This window comes from Capra hircus, chromosome 15 (genome assembly GCF_001704415.2).
Source record: "Capra hircus breed San Clemente chromosome 15, ASM170441v1, whole genome shotgun sequence".
NCBI lineage: Eukaryota > Metazoa > Chordata > Mammalia > Artiodactyla > Bovidae > Capra > Capra hircus.
This window is the reverse complement of record NC_030822.1, coordinates 52,696,198-52,719,145: the sequence shown is the minus strand read 5'-3', so window position 1 is coordinate 52,719,145 and position 22,948 is coordinate 52,696,198. Positions and strand designations below refer to the sequence as shown.

General features: G+C 49.5%; 1 protein-coding gene across 5 annotated transcripts; it reads right to left on the bottom strand.

The window, feature by feature from the left end:
• On the bottom strand, positions 2,360-22,928 carry HYOU1 (hypoxia up-regulated 1). 5 transcript variants are annotated; one of them, XM_013969493.2, is made up of 26 exons: positions 22,910-22,928; positions 12,878-12,974; positions 12,541-12,634; positions 12,273-12,351; positions 11,968-12,122; positions 11,768-11,844; positions 11,149-11,330; positions 10,794-10,909; positions 9,522-9,714; positions 9,172-9,306; positions 8,937-9,019; positions 8,712-8,844; positions 8,375-8,562; positions 7,960-8,098; positions 7,377-7,437; positions 7,160-7,239; positions 6,463-6,648; positions 6,145-6,317; positions 5,975-6,062; positions 5,730-5,852; positions 5,465-5,598; positions 5,300-5,384; positions 4,430-4,670; positions 4,290-4,337; positions 3,963-4,016; positions 2,360-3,849 (listed from the first exon to the last, which is right to left on the bottom strand). In XM_013969493.2, exons 2-26 carry the CDS (start codon positions 12,966-12,968, stop codon positions 3,779-3,781), a joined length of 3,009 nt encoding a protein of 1,002 aa, XP_013824947.2. In that variant the 5' UTR covers positions 12,969-12,974; positions 22,910-22,928; the 3' UTR covers positions 2,360-3,778. The 5 variants fall into 5 exon arrangements, with proteins under 5 accessions (XP_013824947.2, XP_017915176.1, XP_017915175.1 ...); XM_018059687.1 differs by lacking the exon at positions 22,910-22,928 and adding an exon at positions 13,947-14,038; XM_018059686.1 differs by lacking the exon at positions 22,910-22,928 and adding an exon at positions 13,809-13,940.

Here is a 22,948-nt window from a genome sequence, read left to right as displayed (position 1 = left end):
TTCTGCATTGGCAAGCTGATGCTTTACCACTGAGCTACCTGGGAAGACCCTATTGACTTTTGGGGCTGGGTAATTCTTTCTTTTCTATTTATTTGGCTGCATCTGGTCTTAGTTTCAGCACTTGAGGTCTTTCCACGAAGGGCACGGACTCTGTACCTGCGGTGTACAGGCTTAGTTGCTCTGAGGTCTGTGAGATTTTAGTTCCCTTACAGGGATGTGTCCCCTGCATTGCATGGTGGATTCTTTACCACTGGACCACCAGAGAATTCCCCAGGGCTGGATAATTCTTTGTAGTGGGGGGCTGTTCTGTGCATTGCAGGATGTTTTAGCAGCATCCTTGACATCTTTTCATTAGAAATCCTTGCTCCTCTCCCCAGTTACAATAGCCCAAAGTACCTTCAGACATTACCAACTGCCCCTGGCCCAACTCCTGATAACCGTTGCCTTAAATATTCCTGCCTTTTTAACGTAACCTAAGAGATCATGAATACAACCTTATGTCTGGATCCTGTTGTCTATAATCCTGAAAAGCAGAAACACTCTAGGTGTGCAATAATAGAGGATAAGATTACATAAACCATAGTATATCTAGTCAGTGGACTGGAAAGTTGTTATTGATGCCCACCTGATGATGGAAACTAGAGGGAAAAAATCAACCCTGTAGAAAAATGGCTGTTTAAAAACTGAGAACTGGACTTGCCTGGTGGCACAGAGGATAAGAATCCACCTGCCAACGAGAGGGACACGTTTCATCCCTGGTCCAAGATTTCACATGCCGCAGAGCAACTAAGCCTATTTGCCACAACTACGGAACCCACGTATAGCAACTACTGAAACTCATGTACCTAGAGCCTGTGCTCCACAAGAGAAGCCACCACAATGGGAAGCTTGCACACTGCAACTAGAGAAAGTCCACACAGAGCAACTAAAACCCAGTGCAGCCAAAAATAAGTCAATAGAATTATTTAAAAACTAAGAATATATTACAAATTGCTAATAACATGGTTACGATGTTAACTTTAAATATATACATAATTACATACTCAAATGAATGGAAAACTTAAAACCTGAACACAGATGTTTAAAGCAGCTTTATTCATAATTGCCAAAATTTGAAAAAGCAACCCAGATGTCAGTTAGTAGGTGAATGTTTAAATTATGATACATCTGGACAACGCGATACTAGTCAGTGCTAAAAAGACACTGTCAAGCCACTAAAACACAATGAGGAACCTTAATGCATATTACTAAGTGAAAGGAACCAACCTGAAAACAACACTACATACTGTAGGAATCCCAACAACATGACATTTTGGAAAGGGCAAAACTATGGAAACAGTAAAAAGATCTGTGGTTGCCAGGAGTTATAAAAGGGAGGGAGGGCACAGAGGATTTTTAGGATGGTGAGTACTCTATATGCAATGATGCAATGTGATAGATCACAGATAGTAATAGTTATTATAATAGTTCATAGAGCGTAACAAACCACCTGCTCTGGTGTGGGATGTTGATACTGGGGTTGGCTGTGCATGTATGGGGCCAGAGGGTATATGGGAACTCTGTGTACTTTCTGCTTAATTTTGCTGTGAACCTAACTGCCCTTAAAAAGTCTGTTGGGGAAAAAAAAAAAGGTTCAGGCTCAAAACTTGTCCAACTTGTTTAAGCTTTATAGAAAAACACAATCTTCATGGTCATTTCTTATTCAACTGCTTAGACACGTAAATGATTGACTACAGTGACTTTCCTTTGGTGAAACATGGCTTCATCACAACCAATGAACCACCAAATCAAGTGTTCTACATATGATGAAGCTGTAGCAACACATTCCTGTCAGGATAACAAGAGAAGGGTTATAGGGTCAGCATTACATTCAAACTTAGCTGAGCCTCTCAATACCTCTGATTCCTTGGACCTTTCAACCTCTTTGAACTGCTGCTATTTCTTATTTGTAAAATGAGACTGTTACCTTAAAAATGGTTATTATCTAAAAATACTTCAAATATTATCTAAAAATACCTGGTCCAAATGATGTCAGAGGAAAAATAAAACAATTTTGTTTTCATGAAGAAAAATTACATGCATGAATCTCAACTAAGCTCAAAAATGTTAACAATGTTTTGGTGGTAGTATTATAGGTAATTTTGTTATTCAAATTTTTACCTTCTAAATTTGTCATAATAAACATGCATTATTTATATGTATATTATCTTCTGGCCATTCCATGTGGCATGTGGAACTTGCCCAACTAGGCACTGAACCCATGCCCCCAGCGCGCGAAGCACAGAATCTTAACCACTGGACTACCAGGAAGTCCTAGAAATAAACACATTAAAAAAAAAAAAAATCACGGCACAAAAACTGTAGAAAAGAATATTTTATTGAAACAGTTTCTCAATTAACAATGGAGCAAAGTACAATTTGACTCAAATCTGTCCAACCAGCCTCAACTGCTAGTGAAACAATTCAAACATAAAGGACAGGATAGAACCCTTAGGGCACATTTCTGCCAATGTGGCAAAAAAAAAAAGAGAGAAAAAGAAAAAAAAGACGAGACAGATACAACCAGGCTCCCCCATGCCCTGGGAGTGGGGGTGGCAGCCCTGGCTCCTGCTACAGATGGGACCCTGGCGGGTGGGCTGCCCGACATCCATGTGGTGGGTAAAGGGCCCCCATCCCAGCAGACCAATGTACTACAGAAAAGGCCAGCCTGTACCCTCTTCCTTTGCCCACAAGGCCTGCCTTCAAGAGAGCGAGACGGCAGTTCTACATTCATGCCACATTCTCTCCTGCCCCCAGGGTCTTGGGACAAGGGGCTCACAGTAGAAAGCACATTTTGGTCAGCCCAGGGGGCCAGGGGGTGAGGGAAAGGCTCTGAGAGGGCAGAACAACAGGGAGAGAAGGGGGGCAGAAGTCCGAGGGCCATGGAGTACCAGGCTACCGGAAGATGCAGATTCCAACAGCCGCTTGCAGAGTGCTGGCACCCTGCGCCAGCCACTCACACGCCCTTCCTGGCCCAGAGTCCACAGGCTGGGGAGCTACAGTGCTCTTACACATCTCACTCCCTTGAGAGGCGGCTGGATTCTCTTCTTCACTTTCTCCCTGCCTACTCTGGCCACTGGGGTTGTACGTGTGGGTCGGGGTCGATCTCGAGTGACTAGGCAGTCCAGATGGACAGGCTCTGGCCAAGAGGCAGAGGACTGTCCAACTTCCAAGAGGAAGGCAAGGAGACCCACAGTGGGGAGGCATGGGAATGGGGATTTTTAGGGGAAAAAACCTTGGAAGAGGCAAAAGTACAGACAGGAGCTCAGAAACCAAACCGGGAAAGCAAGGTTCTTCAGACACTGGCCTGTATGGCATAGATCTCGTGGTGGAAAAGGGAGGGAAGGACAACCAGAAAAGCCTGGAGACCCTCTAACCACCCAGGACACCCTTCCCACTAGCAGGCCTGTCAGCCAACCACTGATGGCCACGCTCTCACCTACCCGCAGGCGAAGAATTAAGACATAATAGTGATTTTTCCCAAACTAGGACCTGGATGGGTAGGGAACCAGTGGGTGGGGCTGGGGAACAGAACGATTTCGATTTGAACCACAGAACTATTCCAGAAGGAACCAGTAAGCCATCCCTTCCATCCCCTTCTCCGCACCTCCAGTCGCAGGTGAGAGAAGAGGAACTGAAGCCTCTGGGGTGACGGGGAACCAACCCTCCCCTAGTCCTTGGTGTTTAATAAATAGAGGTGGTGAGAGAAGGGGGCAGGGATGAGTGGGGAACTGGGAGGTTATAGTTCATCATTCTTCAAAGTTCCCTTCTGTCCTGTCGGCTGTTCCGGGTGTTCCTTCTGTTCGGATTCTGGGAGGAATTGGGGGAAGAGAGCAAAGGATGGAGGGAGGTGAGACGGAGAGAACAGGCCCAGCTCAGGGCAGGCACTGCCCCCCAGCACAGCCCGCCACATCCACCCTCACCTGCTGCGGGACCCCCTAACTCCAGAGGCTCAGAGTCTGCTGCTTCAGGTCCTGCTTTGCGGAAAGAACAGGTTAGTGTCTGCAAGAAGGAGGAAGAGGCTAACGCAGGGGTTGGCAAACTTTTTCCGGCAAGAGCCAGACAGTGAATGTCAGTATTTTAGGATCTGTGGGCCACACTTGGGTCTATTCTGTTTTTGGAAATAACCATCTACAAGATATAAAGGCTATTCAAAGCTCCAGGGCTGTCCAGAGAGAGGCTGTCCTGCTAGTCTGCTGACCCCTCGGGCTAAGTGATGTCCATGTTCCCCATCCGCTTCCCCAGCTCACCAGTCTCTTTCTCAGGTTCTGGGATGGGCTTCGTGTCTTCAGTCTGGCCTGGAGGGAAACCAGGAGGAAAAGGTAGTCCCCGGAGGGAAGGGAATGCTTCCTCCTGCCCAGTGATGCCTGAACCAGTCCCCTGGCCTCACCTGGGGGAGGGATGACCTTCTCACTCTGGTCACTGGCACTGGCATTGAGGGGAGCCTCTGCCCGGGTCCCGTTCTTGTCCCGGGGCCGGGGACGGGGCTTGGCGAACTTGGCCTTATTGAGCAGATACTGCACCTCGCGGTCCAGGGCCGCCATCTTGGCCTCGATGTCTTTCGAGAGCAACACGGGCTTCTCTGTGGCGGAAAGCTTGGCCTGCTCGGCCACGGTTGCATTCTTCCAGGCCTGTGGGCAAGGTCAGGACAGGCTCAGAGCCAGCAGATGCCTCTGTCCCAGACGAAACACACCCCTACCAACCTCTGGCTCTTTCCCTCAGACCTCAAATCACTGCCCGTCACTGTCAGCCCCAGAAGCAAACAGATACCTCAGGATGGCCTCTGAGGCTCTCCACAAGGGACTGCCAAACTGCCTATTTCTGGCTTCCATCCTATTTCTATGGACTAACCACAGTTGAACCTCTTATTTTCCTCCTTATTTCAACCACTTCGGTGCTCTGGTTAAACAAACAGCCCCCACATCCAGAACAGCTTCTCAATCTCACGACAAGTCATTCTCACCTCCCCAAACCCTGCCCCAATTTCTGCATGCAGTTCAAGGCCCAGCTCCTCAGAGCAGCTCTCTCTGACCCCGCGGGGATGGGCTCCACTACCCCTCTAATCGACGACTCATGCCTATGACCTGGTCTGGGACTGATCAGACGTGATCTCAAATGCAGCCATCTTTTGCCTTTCCAATGAGCTGCCAAGTGAGAAGGCAACGACTGCTGAGTCTCCATTTCTCTGCATCTCCCCCACTGCCAAGGACGGCCCACCTTGCCAGGTAAGCCTCCAATTAAGTATTTATATGGGGATTACCCAGGTCTCGTTGATGATTTTCTCTAACGTTGTCATCTCCACTTCAGTGAAGATCTGGTCCATCTCTGGGATGAGCCGGGCCCCCCTGCAGTCAGAGAGGAGACAGTCAGCCCAGGAGGGACGGGGTGGGACTGAGTGGGGAAGAAGAGCAAAGAGGCCGCTCACTTGAGGAACATGCTGGAATGATTGAGGAGATTATCCAGGGCAGACAGCCGTTCGGGCCACTTCTTGCGCTCTTCCACTCGAAAAAACAGCCCATGGCACAGCTTCCGTAGCTCAGCCAGCTTCTCCTTCAACATCTGACAGACGTGGGGGTGGGAGAGGGCAGAGGGGTTAGGGGACGACAGCCCTGCATCCTTCTCTATGACCTCACACTCCAGCTCTCTTCCCTTTCCCCATCCTGCCCACCACGTCCTGGGAGCCCTCTCACCGCTGTGGTGGCCCCAAAGCCCTCATCCTCCAGCCAAGTGGACGTGGCACTGAGCTTCCCAGAGATGTCCTCACGCTGCTCCTCGGTTGACACTTCCTGGTACTCGGGCTGGTACAGCTTGTCCTGGGGAGGTGCACCAGAGCTCAAGCGTGCAGCAGGCCCTTGGGGCAAGGCTCTTGGGGCAGGACCCTCCTCCCCAACTCCGTCCCTTGTCCTGAGGCAGGCCTGTGTCCCAGCCCACCCACCTGGGTCTCAAAGATGAAGGCTTCCAAACTGTTGGCTGCTTTCTCCCGTTCCTGCTTCTGCAGGTCCCGGAGTGTCAGGTCCTGGAGTCTGTGGCCGAGGGGCAGCAGGTGTGAGGGGTGCCACTCCACACCCTGTGCCCACCCTCCGCACGCTCACAGCCTTTACTCACTTCTGGGCTGAGCGGGCCAGCTGGTCCTCAGGCAAGTCAGGCAGGTCCAGGATGACCAGCTCCACCCCGATCTCCTCCACCATCCTCTGCTTCCGGGCTGGTTTCTGCTTCTTTTCTTCCTCCGGGGCTGGAGGGGCACCCTCAGACCCCGCCTCCCCTTTCTCACTTGGCTTCTGTGGGGAAGAGACGAGGCTGTCAGGGAAAGCATCAGCCCTCCTGACCTCCACAGGTGGGGATGGCTCTAGGGACAGAAGCAAGGCAGGCGCCTGTCCCATCAGCCTCAGGGTCCAGGCCAACTTCACTCTTCCGAGAGCTCACCTGGGCCTCGGGCTTGTCCCCGCCATCTTTCTCTGTGGCCTTTTCTCCCTCAGGTGCTGCAGCCCCCTTAGCCTCAGGGGGTGGGGGCGAAGAGGTGTCCTCCGCTGGGGCCTCAGCTTCCTCCTTGAGCTCCGCTTGCTCTCCAGGCTCGTCCTTGCTCCCCTCAACAGGCCCTTCCTCCTCCTCCTGGAAACAAGCAGACACACCCTCTGAGGAGTCATCAGCAGGGCCCGTGGAGCAGGACTGGCTCTGCTTTGAAGGGCTCACTGCCTATGGCACAGCTTGGGGAAGACAGAGGACCACTGTGTGGAAATGGGCAATGGGCGTCTGGACTGAGGCGGTCTAGCTGGAAAGAGGAAAAGTGTCTGAAGGTGACGGTGAGCCTTGGGATGGCTCAGAGTCCAGAGAAGGGTGTGGTGAACCCAGCTTGGGCTAAGAGGAAAGAAAGAAAGAAAGTCTCAGTCGTGTCCAACTCTTTGCGACCCCATGGACTGTAGAAACCAGGCTCCTCTGTCCATGGAGTTCTTCAGGCAAGAACACTAGAGTGGGTTGCCACACCCTTCTCCACAGGCTAAGAGGAGGCGGGGCCTATCACTTCCTGAGAAGCTGGGGTCGACACCCAACCCCCAGCCTCTGCTGCTGCCGCCTGGTCCCATGCACCGTCCTCTGTGCTCCCCTGACTCCATCCTGGCCTTACCTGGACTGTGTCAGTACCATTTTCTTTAGTATCTGGTGTGCTGCCACCTCCAAACAGGCTGGAGATGGTGTTGCCAAGTTCTAGAAAGAGGAAAACCCAAAGACTTAAGAAGCACCACAGAAGTGACTCCACCCCCAACCCTAAGGGCAAGGCTTGCCCACCTCCCTGGAAGGCACACAAGGACACTCTCTCGCACACGTGCACTTGCTCATCTTACTGGTCAGAGTAGATTCCTCTTCTGGGCTGTCCTCCACCAGCGTCTCAAACACAGACTCCACCTGAAAACAGGGATCCGAGGTGAAGACAAGCACATGCTAACCCACCTTTTCTCCACAAACATCCTGCCTGGCGGGTTCCTGTTGAGGCACAACCATGTGACTTCCAGCTGTGCTAGCCTGTCCTCTCCCCTGCCTCCTCCAAGGGCTCCTGGATGGAGTCTCCTCCACCCCAGTTGATTACAAGCCCTCTGAGGAGGAGACTGGAGCTTCCCCCTCCTCACCCTCACACTCCTCCACTCGACAGAATAGGCCATGGTTGCCCACAGTATGTTCTAAAAGATACAAATCCCGTGAACTGTTGTTAATAAGCAGGTTTCTCAGCCATCCTAGACCCTGAAAATTACAACGTCCATGAGCACTCACAGGCCTGAGATGGCCCACACCAGATCCCTTGTTTAGCTCAAGATTTATCCAACTCCCAAACCTATTTTATTGACCATGTTTGAATAATACAAGGAGCCGCTGTGGAAGCGGCTGGTAGCACCTGGGCCCCGCCTGGCACATGGGGCCTCCTGCTCTCACCCTGTCCAGGCTGAGCACGCCGCTCTCGTCCAGGTTGAAGTGAGCCTTGATGCCCTTAGACTCGTAGTCGGGATACTTCTTGAAGCTCTCGCCCACACCTTTTAGCTTCACTGTGGTCAGATTCTGGGAGCCAAATATCCTGGGTGGGGAGGAGAAAGCCATTCAGGGAAAAAAAAAAAAAAAGGCAGAAAGCCGTTCAGGGGAGGCCCCCACAAGCCTGCCTCCAAGCTCTAGCCTACATAGCCTCCGGGTATGAGACAAGGGGCCCTCCCCCAGGACACCTTCAGGATGGAAGCACCCCCAGAGGAGAAGCTCAGCCCAAACCCAAGCCCAAGCCCACAGGCTGCTTCCCTGGTGTCACTCGCAGACCCCACCCCTCCCTCCCCCGAGTCCCCATCTGGCCCCACCCCCTCACCGAAGATCCTCAGGCCCCAGGAAGCCCAGGTCACCGTAGTTGATGTGGAAGTTGAAGTCATGGCTGTAGCGGTTAAAGGTGATGACTTTGCGCTGAGGGTAGGGTCCCATGCGAGAGAAGAGGACGCGCTTATTGTGCTTCAGGCTGCGGACCCCAGTCTCCTCCTCCACCTCCCTCGTGAACTCCACCTACATGGCAGGAGAGGGGAGGCCCAGTGGAGAAGCAGAGCAGGGTCTGGGATGGGGAATGCCGATGGCAGGAAGACAGAGGGACAGGCTCGAGATGGCCCTGGGAGAGGTATGGGAAGCCTTCCACGCCAGCACACAGGCTTACTCACCAGGATGGGGTAGATCACCGCATCCCGGACGACAAAAGGCTTCACCTTGAAGGCTTTGCTGAGCGCGGCTGCCTGGTACACAGCCCCCATGGCAGCGGCTTCATCGGCATTGATGTTCTTCCCCAGCTCTTCCCTGTGAACGTTCCAAGGCTCAGGACCATCCATCTGCAGCCTGGCCTGGCCCGCCTCCCCTCAGCCCTCCTGCTGCTCAGGCCCCACACTCACTTGCCCACAGCCTTCAGCAGCACTTCCTGCACTTTGGGGACGCGAGTGGCCCCGCCCACCAGGATCACCTGCTCAATCTCATCCTGCAGGGGGAGAAAGTGGAGGATGGGTCAATTCCGAGGTCACCCTCCTCCTCAGCAGACTCTTCTCTGACTTCTTCCCTCCTCCCTGCCACCTCTTCACTTTCCATCCCATCTGTCTCCCCGTCACGCCCACCTCGATGACCCTGCCTCACCAGTTTCATCTCTGCACTCTGCAGCGCTTGCTGCACGGGCCCAGGGACCCGCTCAAACAAGTCTGCACACAACTCTTCAAACTCGGCTCGAGTCACCTTTGCCTTGAAATCCACATCATCCATCAGGCCCTCGATCTGGGAAAGGAACAGGAAGGTCAGAGCACTCACCCGGGTCCTGCTCTCTGGGTGGGTGGGTGAGACACCAAGGGAACAGGATGCTGGGACGCAGGCAGGAAGCACGGTAACAAGGGAAGGGCCACCCCGAAATTGAGCTCAGGGTGGCAGGGTCCTCCACCCTCTGGGGGTGGGGGGCAAGGAATCTTTGCCCTCAAACAGCCACGTGTGAGCACCTGGGCCACGTGGTCGGCATTGGCGCTCAGAACGGTCTTCAGTCGATTGGCCTCACGCAGCAGCTTGGCCATGGCACGAGGGTTCTCTCGCACGTCCTTTGCTCTCTGACCCTTGCGCTGCTCGTTGAAAAGCCCGGCCAGGTGCTCACGCAGGCGGAGCTCCATCTCCAGGCCCCCCAGGGTACGGTCAAACCTGTGCAGGAAAGGGAAGAAGGACAAGTGTGAGGAACACACGGGGTCCCTTCATCCACACAGGAACCTGGCTCTCACCCACACAGCTAACACCTCTCAGTGACAGTCCATCTGGCCATTTATTCAACTGCAACTACTATGCATCAAATTAGGTATTTGTCTCTGGAAATACAACTGTAAGAAGGAAAATAAAAGACAGGCTCCCTGCTATCAAACAGTTTATAATTTCAGCCATCAACCACACTGTGAAATTTTAGCAATCCTCTGTGTTATAACAGAGAGACAGATGATGCTACTAGAACATACATAAGGGAAATTTCAGCTATTTAGAGATGTTTGGGAAAGTTCGGTGAAGAAGTGATCCTGGAGCTGAAACTTGAAGGTGAGTTGGAGTTAACGAGGTGAAGAAGAGAGGAAAGAACATTCTAGGCAGAGGGTGAGGTGTGAGAGAACAAGAGTGTGTAAGTTCAATGGAGGGCAAAGACGGCTGGAGCTCAGGGTCAGAGCCAAGCTGGAGTTGTCAGGGCACATACAGGTGCCTTTATAAACCAAGACAAAGGTGCAGAGCCACTGAAGGGTTTCTAAAGAAATGAGATACAGACAGGTTTGAAAAGAACCCTCTGGCTGAAATGTGGAAAAAGAACTGGAGGGAGGCCACACCGGCAGCAGTGAGATCTGCTCTTCTGCAGGTGAGAGGCGGCAGCAGTTCAGACTCATGTGGAAGCAGAAAAGGTGGACAGTAAACAATGGGTTCATGAAATAACATCACATCAGCAATAAGGAAACCAAAGATGCCAAGAACAAAGACATAGTTGAAGCTCACACTCCTCATAGGGCCTATGGCCTGATGGGTTTCCTCAGAAGCAGCTTGGGACATTCATTGCCCTCAACCTTCCCAAACTGTCTCTCCGTATCTCCATCTACCTCGTGCTCCTTGGGAGACGTATCCTACAAAGGTTGATGCTTTAGCCAGGAGAGCTCTCCTGCAGGGAGCAGGAAAGTGAGGCAGCTGACCCTCCAAGAAGAAACCCGGACCCAAGGGTAGCTCAGCAAGCAGCCCGCCTCGCAGTACCCACTTACCCCACGCCCCGGATCTGCAGCTGTGGCTGCATCCCCGCATCCTTAGTCTTCACTGTCTGGTAGGTCACGATGGTGCACACAGTGCTGCCTGAGCCCATGTCATAGAACATGATGTTCTGCAGAGACATCAAGGCCACTGTCACAAGAACCGAACACAACTCCAGGGTGCCTGCCTGCCTGCCTCCAAAGGGCTGCACTGAATGAAAGCCAAACAGCTCCAAAAGGAGCTGAGAGGGGGCTGTGGCCACATTTGTCAAGGGCCAGAGTGCAAATAAGATGTAAATCAAGCCAAGTGGCTTCCATCATCAGACTCAGCCACCCGGCCAGGCCAGTCGGCAGCTCCTCCCTGGCTCACCTGGGCAGTGCTGTTGATATCTTTCCTGCGGAAGACACCGTAGCTGAGGGCAGTGGCGGTGTTGTCATTGATGAGCTGCAGCACCTTGAGGCCAGCCATTCGCGCAGCCTGCAGCACGGCTCGGCGCTCAGCCTGATTGAAGAAGGCTGGCACAGTGATCACTGCATCCTTGATGGGCTGCTCTACAGGGGACAAGAGAACAGGGTTCCCACCAGCTCCACACCTTAGATGGGGGTTTCTCAGTCTCAGCACAGCTGACATTTTGGGCTAGATAGTATTTTTTTTTCTCGGCCGCACCACATAGCATGTGGGATCTTCATTCCCCAACCAGGGATTGAATCTGTGTCCCCTGCAATGGATGCTCAGGGTTTTAACCACTAAACCACCAGGAAAGTCCCTGGGCCAGATAATTCTTTGTTTTGGGGGGCAGAGGTGTGCAGCCTAGGAAGTTGGGCAGCACTCCTGGCTTCTACTCGGTAGATGACAGTGGCTGCAGCTCCCTAGTTGTGACAACCAAAAATGTCATCAGATGTTACTAAGTGTTCCTGGGGACTCAGACCTGCCTTCATTTGAGTCTCCAGGGAACGTGGCTGCCACTGGCTCCACCTTGGCCACCCACCTGCAAAATCTTCAGCCAGAGACCGGGAGTAGTTGAGAAGCATGCTGAGGACCTCCTCCGGCGAGAACTGCAGCTGCCTGGGGGAGGGGGATAGTTAGCAGAGAGGAAAGCCCAGCATCCACACAAGGACAGTGGTGAACACATGTTGACAGGGATCTAACCAGGCCCCCTGAGCCCACCTTCCCCAGCAGGGCACTCACGGGCTGATTTGGAAGTACACAGTCTGCCTCTGCGGGTCGAAGCCCAGCTCATGCTCGGGGAAACGAGCTTTGTACAAGGCTACATGGGGGTTATTCTCCTGCTTCCCCAGGAGGTGCTGGAAGTAACGCAGCGTTGCTTTTGGGTTCTTGATGGCCTGAGAAGAGGTAAAGAAAGAACAGAGTGTTAAGACTCCCAAACCTGCCATCACCTACCTACCTTGGAGATCGATCAGGGAGTAGACTCTGGAGTCTGCCATCGCCTCTCCTGCCCACTGCTTCTGGGAAGGGGTGGGCTGCGAGCTCACCATGCTGGCCGCACTGTCGCCAAAGAATCGTTCATTTTCTTTCAGGGTCACAGTCACTGGGGTTTTCCTCCGGGACTCCCTGAGGAAAAGACACACTGGGGCCATGTGCCTATGGCACGGTGTGTTCTCAGGAGCCTCAACACCCCCACGTACATACAACACCCCACAATCATGCAGACACAAAGTCTGTTGAGGCCACTACCAACAACACACTTGGGCCTGGGGTGCGGACCCTCTTTTCCCCACCCGACCCTGGGGCCGCCCTCACTTGTTCAAGACAATCTCCATGGGTACTCCAGGTTTGACGATGGCCACCTTCATAGACTCGCTGCCCAGGTCCACAGACATCACTGCCAGTGTGTCTGAAGGGGAAACAGATCTGTCAATTAGCCCCTCTTTCCCTGCCTTCCTGAGGCCCCACTAATCAAAGCATACCGCTTTCCATGGAGAAGGTAAGACAGCAGCAGACAAACAAAAATGTCTGGGTCTGGCAACCTAAGAGCCGAAAGGTTTCCCATTCACCAGCCTCATTACCCCTGCCCGCCACATATCATCCATCATTCACTCATTCATATTTCTTTTGACGCCTCTGCTGGGGCACATACCACTCAATGCCAACAGGTCTGCCAAGAGCACAGTCATCAAGGCCCAACAGGCTAGCCTCCTCGGCCTCTGCCTTCTGACTGTGGCTGCCATTGTGTCCTTAGGAGAGGAGAAAAACAAGACTTGTAACTGGATTCCCTGAGTGAAGGAGGCAGAACCTCATCCAGAACAGAGAAGCTTTAAAATTCATACTTACTCCATCTTCATCCAGGGCAGGATAGGCTACATCCCCTCCCCTCCCTTCTAATGAGAACCAAGCACTCTCACCATCTTCAGAAGTGGCCACAGGAAGGCCCAGGTGAAACACCGGGGATCCAAGCCTTTGGCCACATCCCTAAACAGCGATGGTAACAGGCCAGGAGGACGGAGACCAAGGCCTTCCGCCCACTGCACAGGCAGCTCTACGGGCGCACCCCAGCACTGTCCCTGCTGTCACACACCTGGGGTACCGCCAGGGATCCCCGCTCAGGACTAGACTACCTCCCTACACCTGGAGCTCCCCCGCTGGCGCGGAAAGCCTGGCCGGGCCTGGACGGGAACTGAGATAGTGACGCTGGACGAGGCAGGGATGGAAGAAGGGCACGCCTCGGCCTCAGCACCCCTTCGGGTTGTTCCGCTCCCCTTCTCCATCCCATCCCGGCCCCGCTGCCTACACACAGCCGCTGTGCCTGGAACGATAAGGTTCCGCGCCGAGAAGGCAGCTAGTATTCCGAATTCACCTAAGCCTCACCTGCCAAAGACGGCGGCTCCCACTCCCGGAAACGGGTCCCAGCCCACCTCTAAGGCATGAGAACACCCCGGAGACCGAGCTGCGGGGCCAAGCGCACCGGCGTCCGTGCGGCCCTCACTCCCGCTACTGACCCGCCCCCGGAGCTAGCACGTTGCCTCCTCTAAGGGGTGGCCGGTTTCCATCACCATCCCCACCCCCGTTACCTCTTGCCTCCGCTCCCGTGACCCCAGCTCTGGGACAAACGCAGCTCCGAACAAACCCACGAGGCCAGCAGCGCGCCCCCCAAACCTGCGCCCTCCACAACTCCCCTCCGCTTGCAAACTGTTACATTAGCCACCAACCTCTCAGCGGCGTCTCGCGCACCAGCCGGCCCCGGACGCGGCGTGCGCTCATTGGAGCCTCCGCCGCCCGGCCCTGCGCCGCGGGCCTGGCCCCGCCCCCCACCGCCGCGGCGCGCGTCCCCATTGGGCCACGTCCTAGGCCCACCCCCTCCTCCGTCTCCGGCCGCCGCCGCGAAGGCGAAGGAGAGGCCAGTCAATCAGTTGGAGGAAAACCGCCGATCCCGGCCGCCGATTGGTCCACGTCACGCGCGGCCCAGCGTCCATCCCGGTGCGCTCGAGGGACCTTTCCGGCCGCGGCGCTGAAGGTCTGATTGCTCGGGTCTGGAGTGGCTGGTGCCTGGAGCGAGTCGGCAAACGGGTGGTCCAACACTGGGGCCTCTTCTGGTCATCTGGGAGCCCCGTCCGAGGAGCAGGCATCCTTGCATCCCCGAGGCAACCACGCGGAAGAGGTGCTAGCTTGCTGGTCGGTATTGAACTGCCCTAGGCTTTGGCTGGAAATCAGAGAACGACTGCTTAGTCCACCTTAACCCCCGCTTTCTTTCTTTGCGGAAACTAAAGCCACCAAGAGAGATGCTCGCTGATGAGTCGGAGATAACGCTTGTATTAGTGGCAGAAGTTGGCCTGGACTCTTTACTCCAGTTTGAGAAAGAACATTCCGAACTGCAACTCCCTGACACAAAAGCCGCTTTTGTGAGGCTGTTAATTGGTTAAGCACAGATGCACCACCTCCTGTTTCTCTTCCATTATGCCTGTGCACTTTCTTTCTGAATTAAAGCACCTCGGAAAGGTTTCTGGCGCTCTTAACTCCCCTCTCTGTACTTCACAAGCCCATAGAAATCTGCATGGTCCTGAGAGAGCACACTTTCTTTTTCCAGTTTTATTGACATCAGCGCACTTTTCTTAAATATGGTATCACTGCTTCCTCTCATGAAATCGTTGCCTGGCCTCCCTTTACAGAAGGTTCTTGTGAAGGCCCTGGCTATGACAGCCCAGGCTTGGTTAAGGAAATCTTATCTGGTCCTTTTCCTACATTTTTAAATAATGCTTAGGGCTGTTACAGAATCCAAACTCTGTCTAATAGCCAGTAGTTGGACGACAAAATGTTGAGGCAAAGACTAGAGACTTTATTCGGAAAACCTGGCAACCAAGAAAATGGCAGTCTTGCACCCTAGAGTACCATCTGATTGGGGTCTGGATGTCAGTTTCTTTTATGGAACAGAGAGGAGGAGGTGGTGTGGAAGTAAAGTAAAAAGGCCATAAATCCTGCAAAATAAGCATCAGGGAAAGGATGTGTTAATTTCTTCTTTTCTGTAACCATTCACAGTTGGGCAGGGTCAGAGTGTATCCCTAGGAGCTGAATAAAGGCACTTTAACATTCAGGCAGGGGGGCAGGTTCCCCTAGCCAGGTCATTATATATATGTACAGTTGCAGACAGCATCCTTTTAGTGACTAAAAGCGACGAAAAGCAAAGGTTAAAGTAAACAGATCCAGCTGGGTTCAGATTTGAGTCTGGTGTCTATGCTTAGACGATCAACCTACTGGCAGTATCAAGAGGAGGTCTATTTTCCTTCCTTTTTAGAGTAATTCAGTCTTCAGGTAGTAGAGAAATTGGTAGAAACAGAAATTCGCTTGAAACTAATACAGTTTAATTACACAAATAATATACAAATGTAATCTTGTAAAAAGTTCTAATATGCCAGATAAAGTTAAATCTCTTTGATAATATCCACAATCTCTAGAGTTATCTGCTGTTATTAGATGTGTAACATTCTAGGCCTTTTCCTCTATTTACATACATGTATGCCTCTTGAAATATGTAGCTGCTGTCTTTTTTAAATGATAAAATGTTATATAATTAGCTTGTTTGCAACTTGCTTTTTTCTTCTTTGGTTAAAATAAATCATGGTGTATTTTCCATACCAGTGTACAGATTCACCTTGTTTACTGCTATAGAACATTCCATAGCATGGGAGTTGTTTAGTCATACTGATGAACATAGAAGTTGTCATTTCAATGCCACAGAGAAAGATTTTGCTTATTTTCTAAGCCTGTTGTGGTGCGCAGGCTTAGTCGCTCAGTGGCATGTGGGATTTAGTTCCCCAAGCAGGGACTGAACCTGTGTCCTCTGCATTGGAAGGCAGATTCCTAACCACTGGGCCACCAGGAAAGTCCCCAAGATTTTGTTTCTCGATAACTGACTCTACTTTTGACCACCTATTCAGTGGGGTGAAAGTGAAGTCGCTCAGTTGTGTCCTCCGACTCTGTGACCCCATGGACTGCAGCCTACCAGGCTCCTCCGTCCATGGGATTTTCCAGGCAACAGTACTGGAGTGGGCTGCCATTTCCTTCTCCAATTCAGTAGGGTAGATTCTTTCAAACAGAATGTGCACTTTAACATTTATTGGCCCTGTGTTGCATGCAAGCATTGTGCTAAGTGTTGGGATTCCAGAGATGGGGATGACCTATCCTTTCCTTCAGAGGTCAATCTGTTGGGAAACAAGTATGTTCCCAGTTTTGCACACTTATTAAAAACCTATTGAATGATTTTCAGTTCAGTTGCTCAGTCGTGTCCAACTCTTTGCAATCCCACGGACTGCAGCACGCCAGGCTTCACTGTCAATCACCAATTCCCGGAGATTGCTCAAACTCATCCATTGAGTCGGTGGTGCCATCCAACCATCTCATCCTCTGTTGTCCCCTTCTCCTGCCTTCAAAGTTTCCCAGCATCAGGGTCTTTTCCAATGAGTCAGTTCTTCACATCAGGTGGCCAAAGTGTTGGAGCTTCAGCTGGAGCATGTCTTTCTAATGAATATTCAGAACAAACTTCCCATAGGATTGACTGGTTGGATCTCTTTTCAGTCCAAGGGATTCTCAAGTCTTCTCCAAACCACAGTTCAAAAGCATCAATCCTTCAGCAGTCAGCTTTCTTTTATAGTCCAACTATCCTATCTACCAGAAGAACCATAGCTTTGACTAGATGGATCTTTGTTGGTAGAGTAATGTTTCTGCTTTTTAATATGCTGTCTAGGTTGGTCGTAACTTGTCTTCCAAGGAGCAAGCATCTTTTAATTTCATGGCTGCAGTCACCATCTGCAGTGATTTTGGAGCCCCCAAAAATAAAGTCTATCACTGTTTCCATTGTTACCCCATCTATTTGCCATGAAGTGATGGGACTGGATGCCATGATCTTAAGTTTTTTGAATGCTGAGTTTTAAGCCAGTTTTTTCACTCTCATAAAGAGGCTCTTCAGTTCTTTGCTTTCTGCCGTAAGGGTGGTATCATCTGCATATCTGAGTTTATTGATCTCTCTCTGGGAGGGCTTACCTTGTAGCTCAGCTAGTAAAGAATCAACCTGCAATGCAGGAGACCTAGGTTCGATCCCTGGGTTGGGAAGATCCCCTGGAGAAAGGAAAAGCTGCCCACTTCAGTATTCTGGCCTGGAGAATTCCATGGACTGTATAGACCATGGGGTCACAAAGAGTCGGACATGACTGAGCAACTTTCACTTTATTTTACTTCTTTCTCCCAACAATCTTGATTCCATCTTGTGCTTCATCCAGCCCGGCATTTCGCATGATGTGCTCTGCATATAAGTTAAACAAGCAAGGTGACAATATACAGCCTTGATGTACTCCTTTCCCAATTTGGAACCAATCCATTGTTCCATATCTGGTTCTAACTGTTGCTTCTTGACTTGCATACAGATTTCTCAGAAGGCAGGTAAGGTGGTCTGGTATTCCCATCTGTTTAAGAATTTTCCACAGATTTTTGAGATCACTGAATGGCTTTATTGGGAGAGTAAGAAAGTCAGTCTGCCCTGCTCCTTATCTGAGCTCCCACTCCCAGAATATCCTTGGTGGGAGCACAGTCTGCAGCAGCTATGCTTCTGAACCTGGGTGTCTGTCCCCCTGGGAGGGGCAGCAGGTGCAATTGCTCTGGGGAGTCACCTGTTTTGTTCTCTGACCAGATGGGAGTTTCACAAGAGCAAGGTGTAAAACAGTAGGAAAATTTTAATGTAGAACATCTGACTTAGATGAAACAAGACAGCTGCTTCCCTGGTGGCTCAGACCGTAAAGCATCAGCCTGCAATGCAGGAGACGTAGGTTCGATCCCTGGGTTGGGAAGATCCCCTGGAGGAGGGCATGACAACCCACTCCAGTATTCTTGCCTGGAAAATCCCCATGGACAGAGGAGCCTGGCAGGCTACAGTCCATTGGGTTGCAAAGAGTCGGACACGACTGAGTGACTAAGCACGGCACAGCACAAGACAGCTGAATCCACTAGCTCTGCTCCAGAAAAACCTGTAATAACGTTTGAGGACTACCTCCCCTCCCCTACACTGTGCAGAAGCCCAAGGAAGAAAGCTGCCATCTCACAGAACATGAATAAAATGAACACCTGCGTCAGAGCACATGAATACGTTATAAACCATGCATACATTATATAACCATGTCATGGGCTGAGGCCAGTGTCAATTATGGTGAACATCCTGGTCCAGGAGAATTTAAAAAGTGTTGTCACCCAGTTACCCCATTCTTAGGTATATATCTATTTGAACATATTCACGAAGAAACTTTGTTCACTGAGACTTTGTAATAGCTTAATTCAAAATGCACTGAAATGGAATACTGCTCCAATGCCCAGCAATAACTGTATAGATAGGGAATTCCCTGGCAGTCCAGTGGGTTAGGCCTTGGTGCTGTCACTGGTGGGGCCACAAGTTCGATCCCTTGGGGGAACTAAGATCCTGAGTGCCATGTGAAGTTGTTAAAAAAAAAGTTGGATCAAATAAATAGTGGTACACTCACACAGTGGAATTCTACAGAGCAACTGGTCTCTTACATTCAACTGCTTAAATAAATCCCACAAACAGTATTCAGTGAAAGCAGACAGAAACCAGAGAGCACACAGTTTATGACTTCACTTGGATAAAGTTTAAAAACAGGCAAAATTAAATTCTAGTCATAGAAGCTGGGATGGTACTTACCCTTTCACGTAAGAAGAGGGCATAAGGCTGGCTTTGGGGATGCTGGTTGCAATGGCTTTTGTGAAAATTCAATGGATTGTAGTATGTATACTTAATCTGTTTGTATGTTACACTTCAATAATAATTTCAGAAATTATTTTGTATGTGTCACACGAAAGACTCGATGGTTTATTTACTGTAACTTTAGGCAGGAGAAGCACTAGGGTAAGTTTTTTTATCCCTACTTTTATAGCAATATTTTTAGAATTACAGAAGAAATGTCTGTTGTGTAGCTCAGTTGAAACCTCAGTTTCAATATCTTTCAAAGAGGCATGCAGGTACATGCCTCACGGGTCATACCAAAAAGGGCCTGTGGGGCTCCTGGGCACAAGGGCTTTGTGTCCCTATTGCTTTGATTGTAGGAAACAGCCTTCATTCAGCCTCCATCACTTGCCCTGAGTTCCGGTAGGCAGATTCAAGCAGTTGTTAACTAGGGAAGGGAGGGGATGTGAGACCAGGGAGAAGCAAACTCAAGAGCAATCTTGGGGCAAGGTCCTGTTTCCCCATCAATGGATACACACAACAATATCTTTGAGTTATTCTGCAGATACTGAAACCCCTTCCAGGTGAGAGAAGTTGACATGGTTAATGATGGTATACTGCCCACAAGCATGTAGACCTCAGATTAGTTGACCTGAAGGTTAATTATGCTAATTTCTACTTGCATCACCATGAACCTATCAGAAGAATGTCCACAAACTGATCACGCCCTCTTTGAACAATTACTATAAAATTCACTATCTTCTCCAAGTGGAGACACACAACTTTGAGGGCATTAGCCCACTGTGGCCCCCTTTGCTTGGCAAACTAATAAAGCTATCCTTTTCCACTTCACTCAAAACTCTGAGATTTGATTCAGCACCTGTGTGCAGAGAAGCTGAGCTTTCAGCATCACAGGGTTGGTGTCAAAATTAAAGAAGGGGGTAAAGTGCTTCACACAGCGCTAGGGAATCCTAAGGACCCAATATACATTAGCTTTTTTTTAAAAATTCAGTCTAGAGAAATAAAACTAAAAGATATGCACTATTGCAGTGCTAAAAGCTTGGTTAAGTGCTTTACCAAATTCATGATGGAGTTCCCTCTTGCAGGCCAGATTTTCAACAATCAATAATCAGCTAATTGCTCCTTTCTCCTGTTTTATGGTTGCCTTGAAGCCTTGCGCTCTCTTATACTATAAGACCTCTGAGTTTATTAGGTTGGCCTTTTTATTCCTAAAGTGGAAACTGCTGCTAGCCTTTTTAGGGGCTAAGAGAAAAAAAAAAACAGATTTTTCTGTAGTTAAGAAAATAGTTTCTATTCAGAGAGCCAGATGGGGGGAGGGGATGATAGAAAATAAAAATTTGCAGCTGGAACAAGAAGTGTTCCTATTTTGCTGTAGTGGATATGACTGTTGTACATCATGGGCAGCAGTTTGCTGAAGGGCAAAAGAGAGGGCATTGCTAGGTAATTCTTGATTCTGAGTCATGATCTCTTTAATTTCAAGCTAAAGACTTGAGTTGCTTCTTTACCTTTAGTCCCTTCAGAACTCCAGTTCTCAGTGTGCAGAACTGGAAGTGATTTTATACACACAATCACTCTCTGTGTAGTTTGCCTTCTTACATCCTCACTATACTGAAGCGCCTGGATTCAGACAAGCATACCTAAAAGACAAATCCTGGTGTATGTTCTGACAAGTGTAGCCTAGCTTCACACCCCCGGTGAGTTATTTAATTAAAGGTTAGGGAACTGAAGAATTCCTGAACCTCTTTGAGACTGTTTCTCATCAGAGATAATGATACTTCTGCAGGTGGTTGCTATGAAGAGTCAATGGAGAGGGAAAGTACCTCATTAGGTATAATTCACTACATGAAATTTAGGGCTGGTATCCGGAAAAGATGAAAACTCTAATTTGAAAAGACACATGTACCCCAATATTCATAGCAGTACAATTCACAATACCAAGACATGGAAGCAACCTTAATGTCCTTTGACAGACGAATGGATAAAGATGTGGTATATATTAATAATATCAGCCATAAAAAGAATGAAATAATGCCCTTTGCAGAAACCTAGATGGACACAGAAATTATAAAGCTAAATGAAGTAAGTTAAAGATGGGTATCACATGACATCACTTATATGTGAAATCTAAAACAGTATGAACAAATGAACTTATTTAAAAAGCAGGACTAGACTACAGACATGGAAAACAAACTTATGGTTACCAAACAGGAAAGGAAGGGAGGGATAAATCAGGAATTTGGAGTTAACAGATACACATTACTATATAAAATAGATAAACAGCAAGAACCTACTGTATAGCACAGGGAACTATACTCAATACCTTGTAATAACCTATAATGGAAAATAATCTGAAAAAGAATATTTATATGTGTGTGTATGTGTGTGTGTATATATATACATATATATATAACTGAATCACCTTGATGTACACCTGAAACAATGTAAGTCAACTTACTTCAATTTATTTATTTATTTTTAAATCAACTTACTTCAATTTAAGAAAAAAGAAATTTAAAGGCTCATTACTGTCAGTCCTGTTTATGTCTGTTTCCTATGGTGGTGGTCAAGCTCCCTGAAGAGCAGGCACCATGTCTATTTCATGTATATATGCTGGGCATTTAGTACAATTTCAGGAATACCAAAGACATATTTGTCAAAAAGAGGAAAGGAAGGAAGGAAGGCAGCAAGTCTGAAGAGGTGCATGGGTCCTCTGGAGGACCAACAGAAGATTTTATGTACCAACAGAAGATCCAGTGGCTTAGACATCAGAGCCTCTACCACTGGACAGTAGGGGGAGCAAACACAACAACAAAGATGTCATTCTGCTGTTCACATCTCTCTTTGCTTTCACTTTGCTTCCTTTAACAAGTATTATCCATAGCCTTAATAACGGACATAACTCAAAGGTGAAATCGGGTCCCATCTAGACCCTACTTGTGCTTCTGCTCAGAGACTGAGATTCAAAATGGTACTAATACCGACGTGACAAAGAAGAAAGAAATCTGGGCTGTAAATCAGGAAATCTGTGTGCTCTCCCCTCATTTATTTCTTTAGACAAATAGACACAACTTTTTCCATCAACTAGATCAAGGAGAGGGTAAGAGGAAAATCATCTACATTCATTGCTTCAATCCACTTGGAGCATCTACTAGGCTGTTAGACCTGGTTCTTGGTAAGCAACACACAGGCCCTGCTTGCTGAGAATCTGGGGAGGGAATAAAGCCTAACATGTTCTGAAAATAGGCTGTGGGGGACAGGGATGCAAAAATAAACTTCACAAATGCTAATCATATGGCCACTTTTTCATACTGCATACTGTCTCAAATGACTGTCACTCCCATTTGTAGCTACCAGTGGCGCAAAAACAGTACACTTGCAGTTTTCCACAGAGACAGCTGGTTTAGCCCAAGTTGGGACCCGTGGGTACCATGAAGTGTCTTTGACCCTTGTCACCTGTAAAATCACGCAGTGCCCAGTGCTGCGGCTTCAAGGCTCTTTGCTATACTCTGCTTATACCCTGTCATTATGGCAAGGAGAGAAAGGCCAGGTTATTGGAATTTGTGCCCCAGAAGTATTTCCCAGCTTCCTTAAGAAACATGTTTTAGGTGCCCAATAAACACCATGCCTCTGACAGAGGCAAAACACACTGACTGTAGTTACAATCTGTACCTGGTGGCAGACACAAACCTCTAATATTATTTCTCCTTTCCTACAGCCGAAAAACCAGTTTCATATACATAGATTCACTTAGGCCTCAAAACAGTCCTGTGATGCAGAAGGTAATTCATCTAGGCACAGCGGGTTACAATTCACAAACCACGTGTCATCCCTCATCTTCATCCCTCACTGCCCGCCAATTTAATTAAAGAGGAAACTGATGCCCAGAGAGGTGAAGGTCTAGCTCTTAAGAAGCATTTCAGCCAAGGCACTTACAGAGCCGGCAAAACCGAAAACTGCGGAGCGAGCTGCGGG

What these genes read in the sequence shown, in the direction of transcription:
- HYOU1 (XM_013969493.2), bottom strand. Translation starts at nt 12,968, where the DNA reads ATGGCAGCCACAGTCAGAAGGCAGAGGCCGAGGAGGCTAGCCTGTTGG. An exon ending in ATGGTACTGACACAGTCCAG is followed by an intron (nt 6,649 to 7,159) that starts GTAAGGCCAGGA and finishes GCTTGTTTCCAG; the next exon opens with GAGGAGGAGGAAGGGCCTGT. An exon ending in GAAGGTCATCCCTCCCCCAG is followed by an intron (nt 4,338 to 4,429) that starts GTGAGGCCAGGG and finishes GTTTCCCTCCAG; the next exon opens with GCCAGACTGAAGACACGAAG.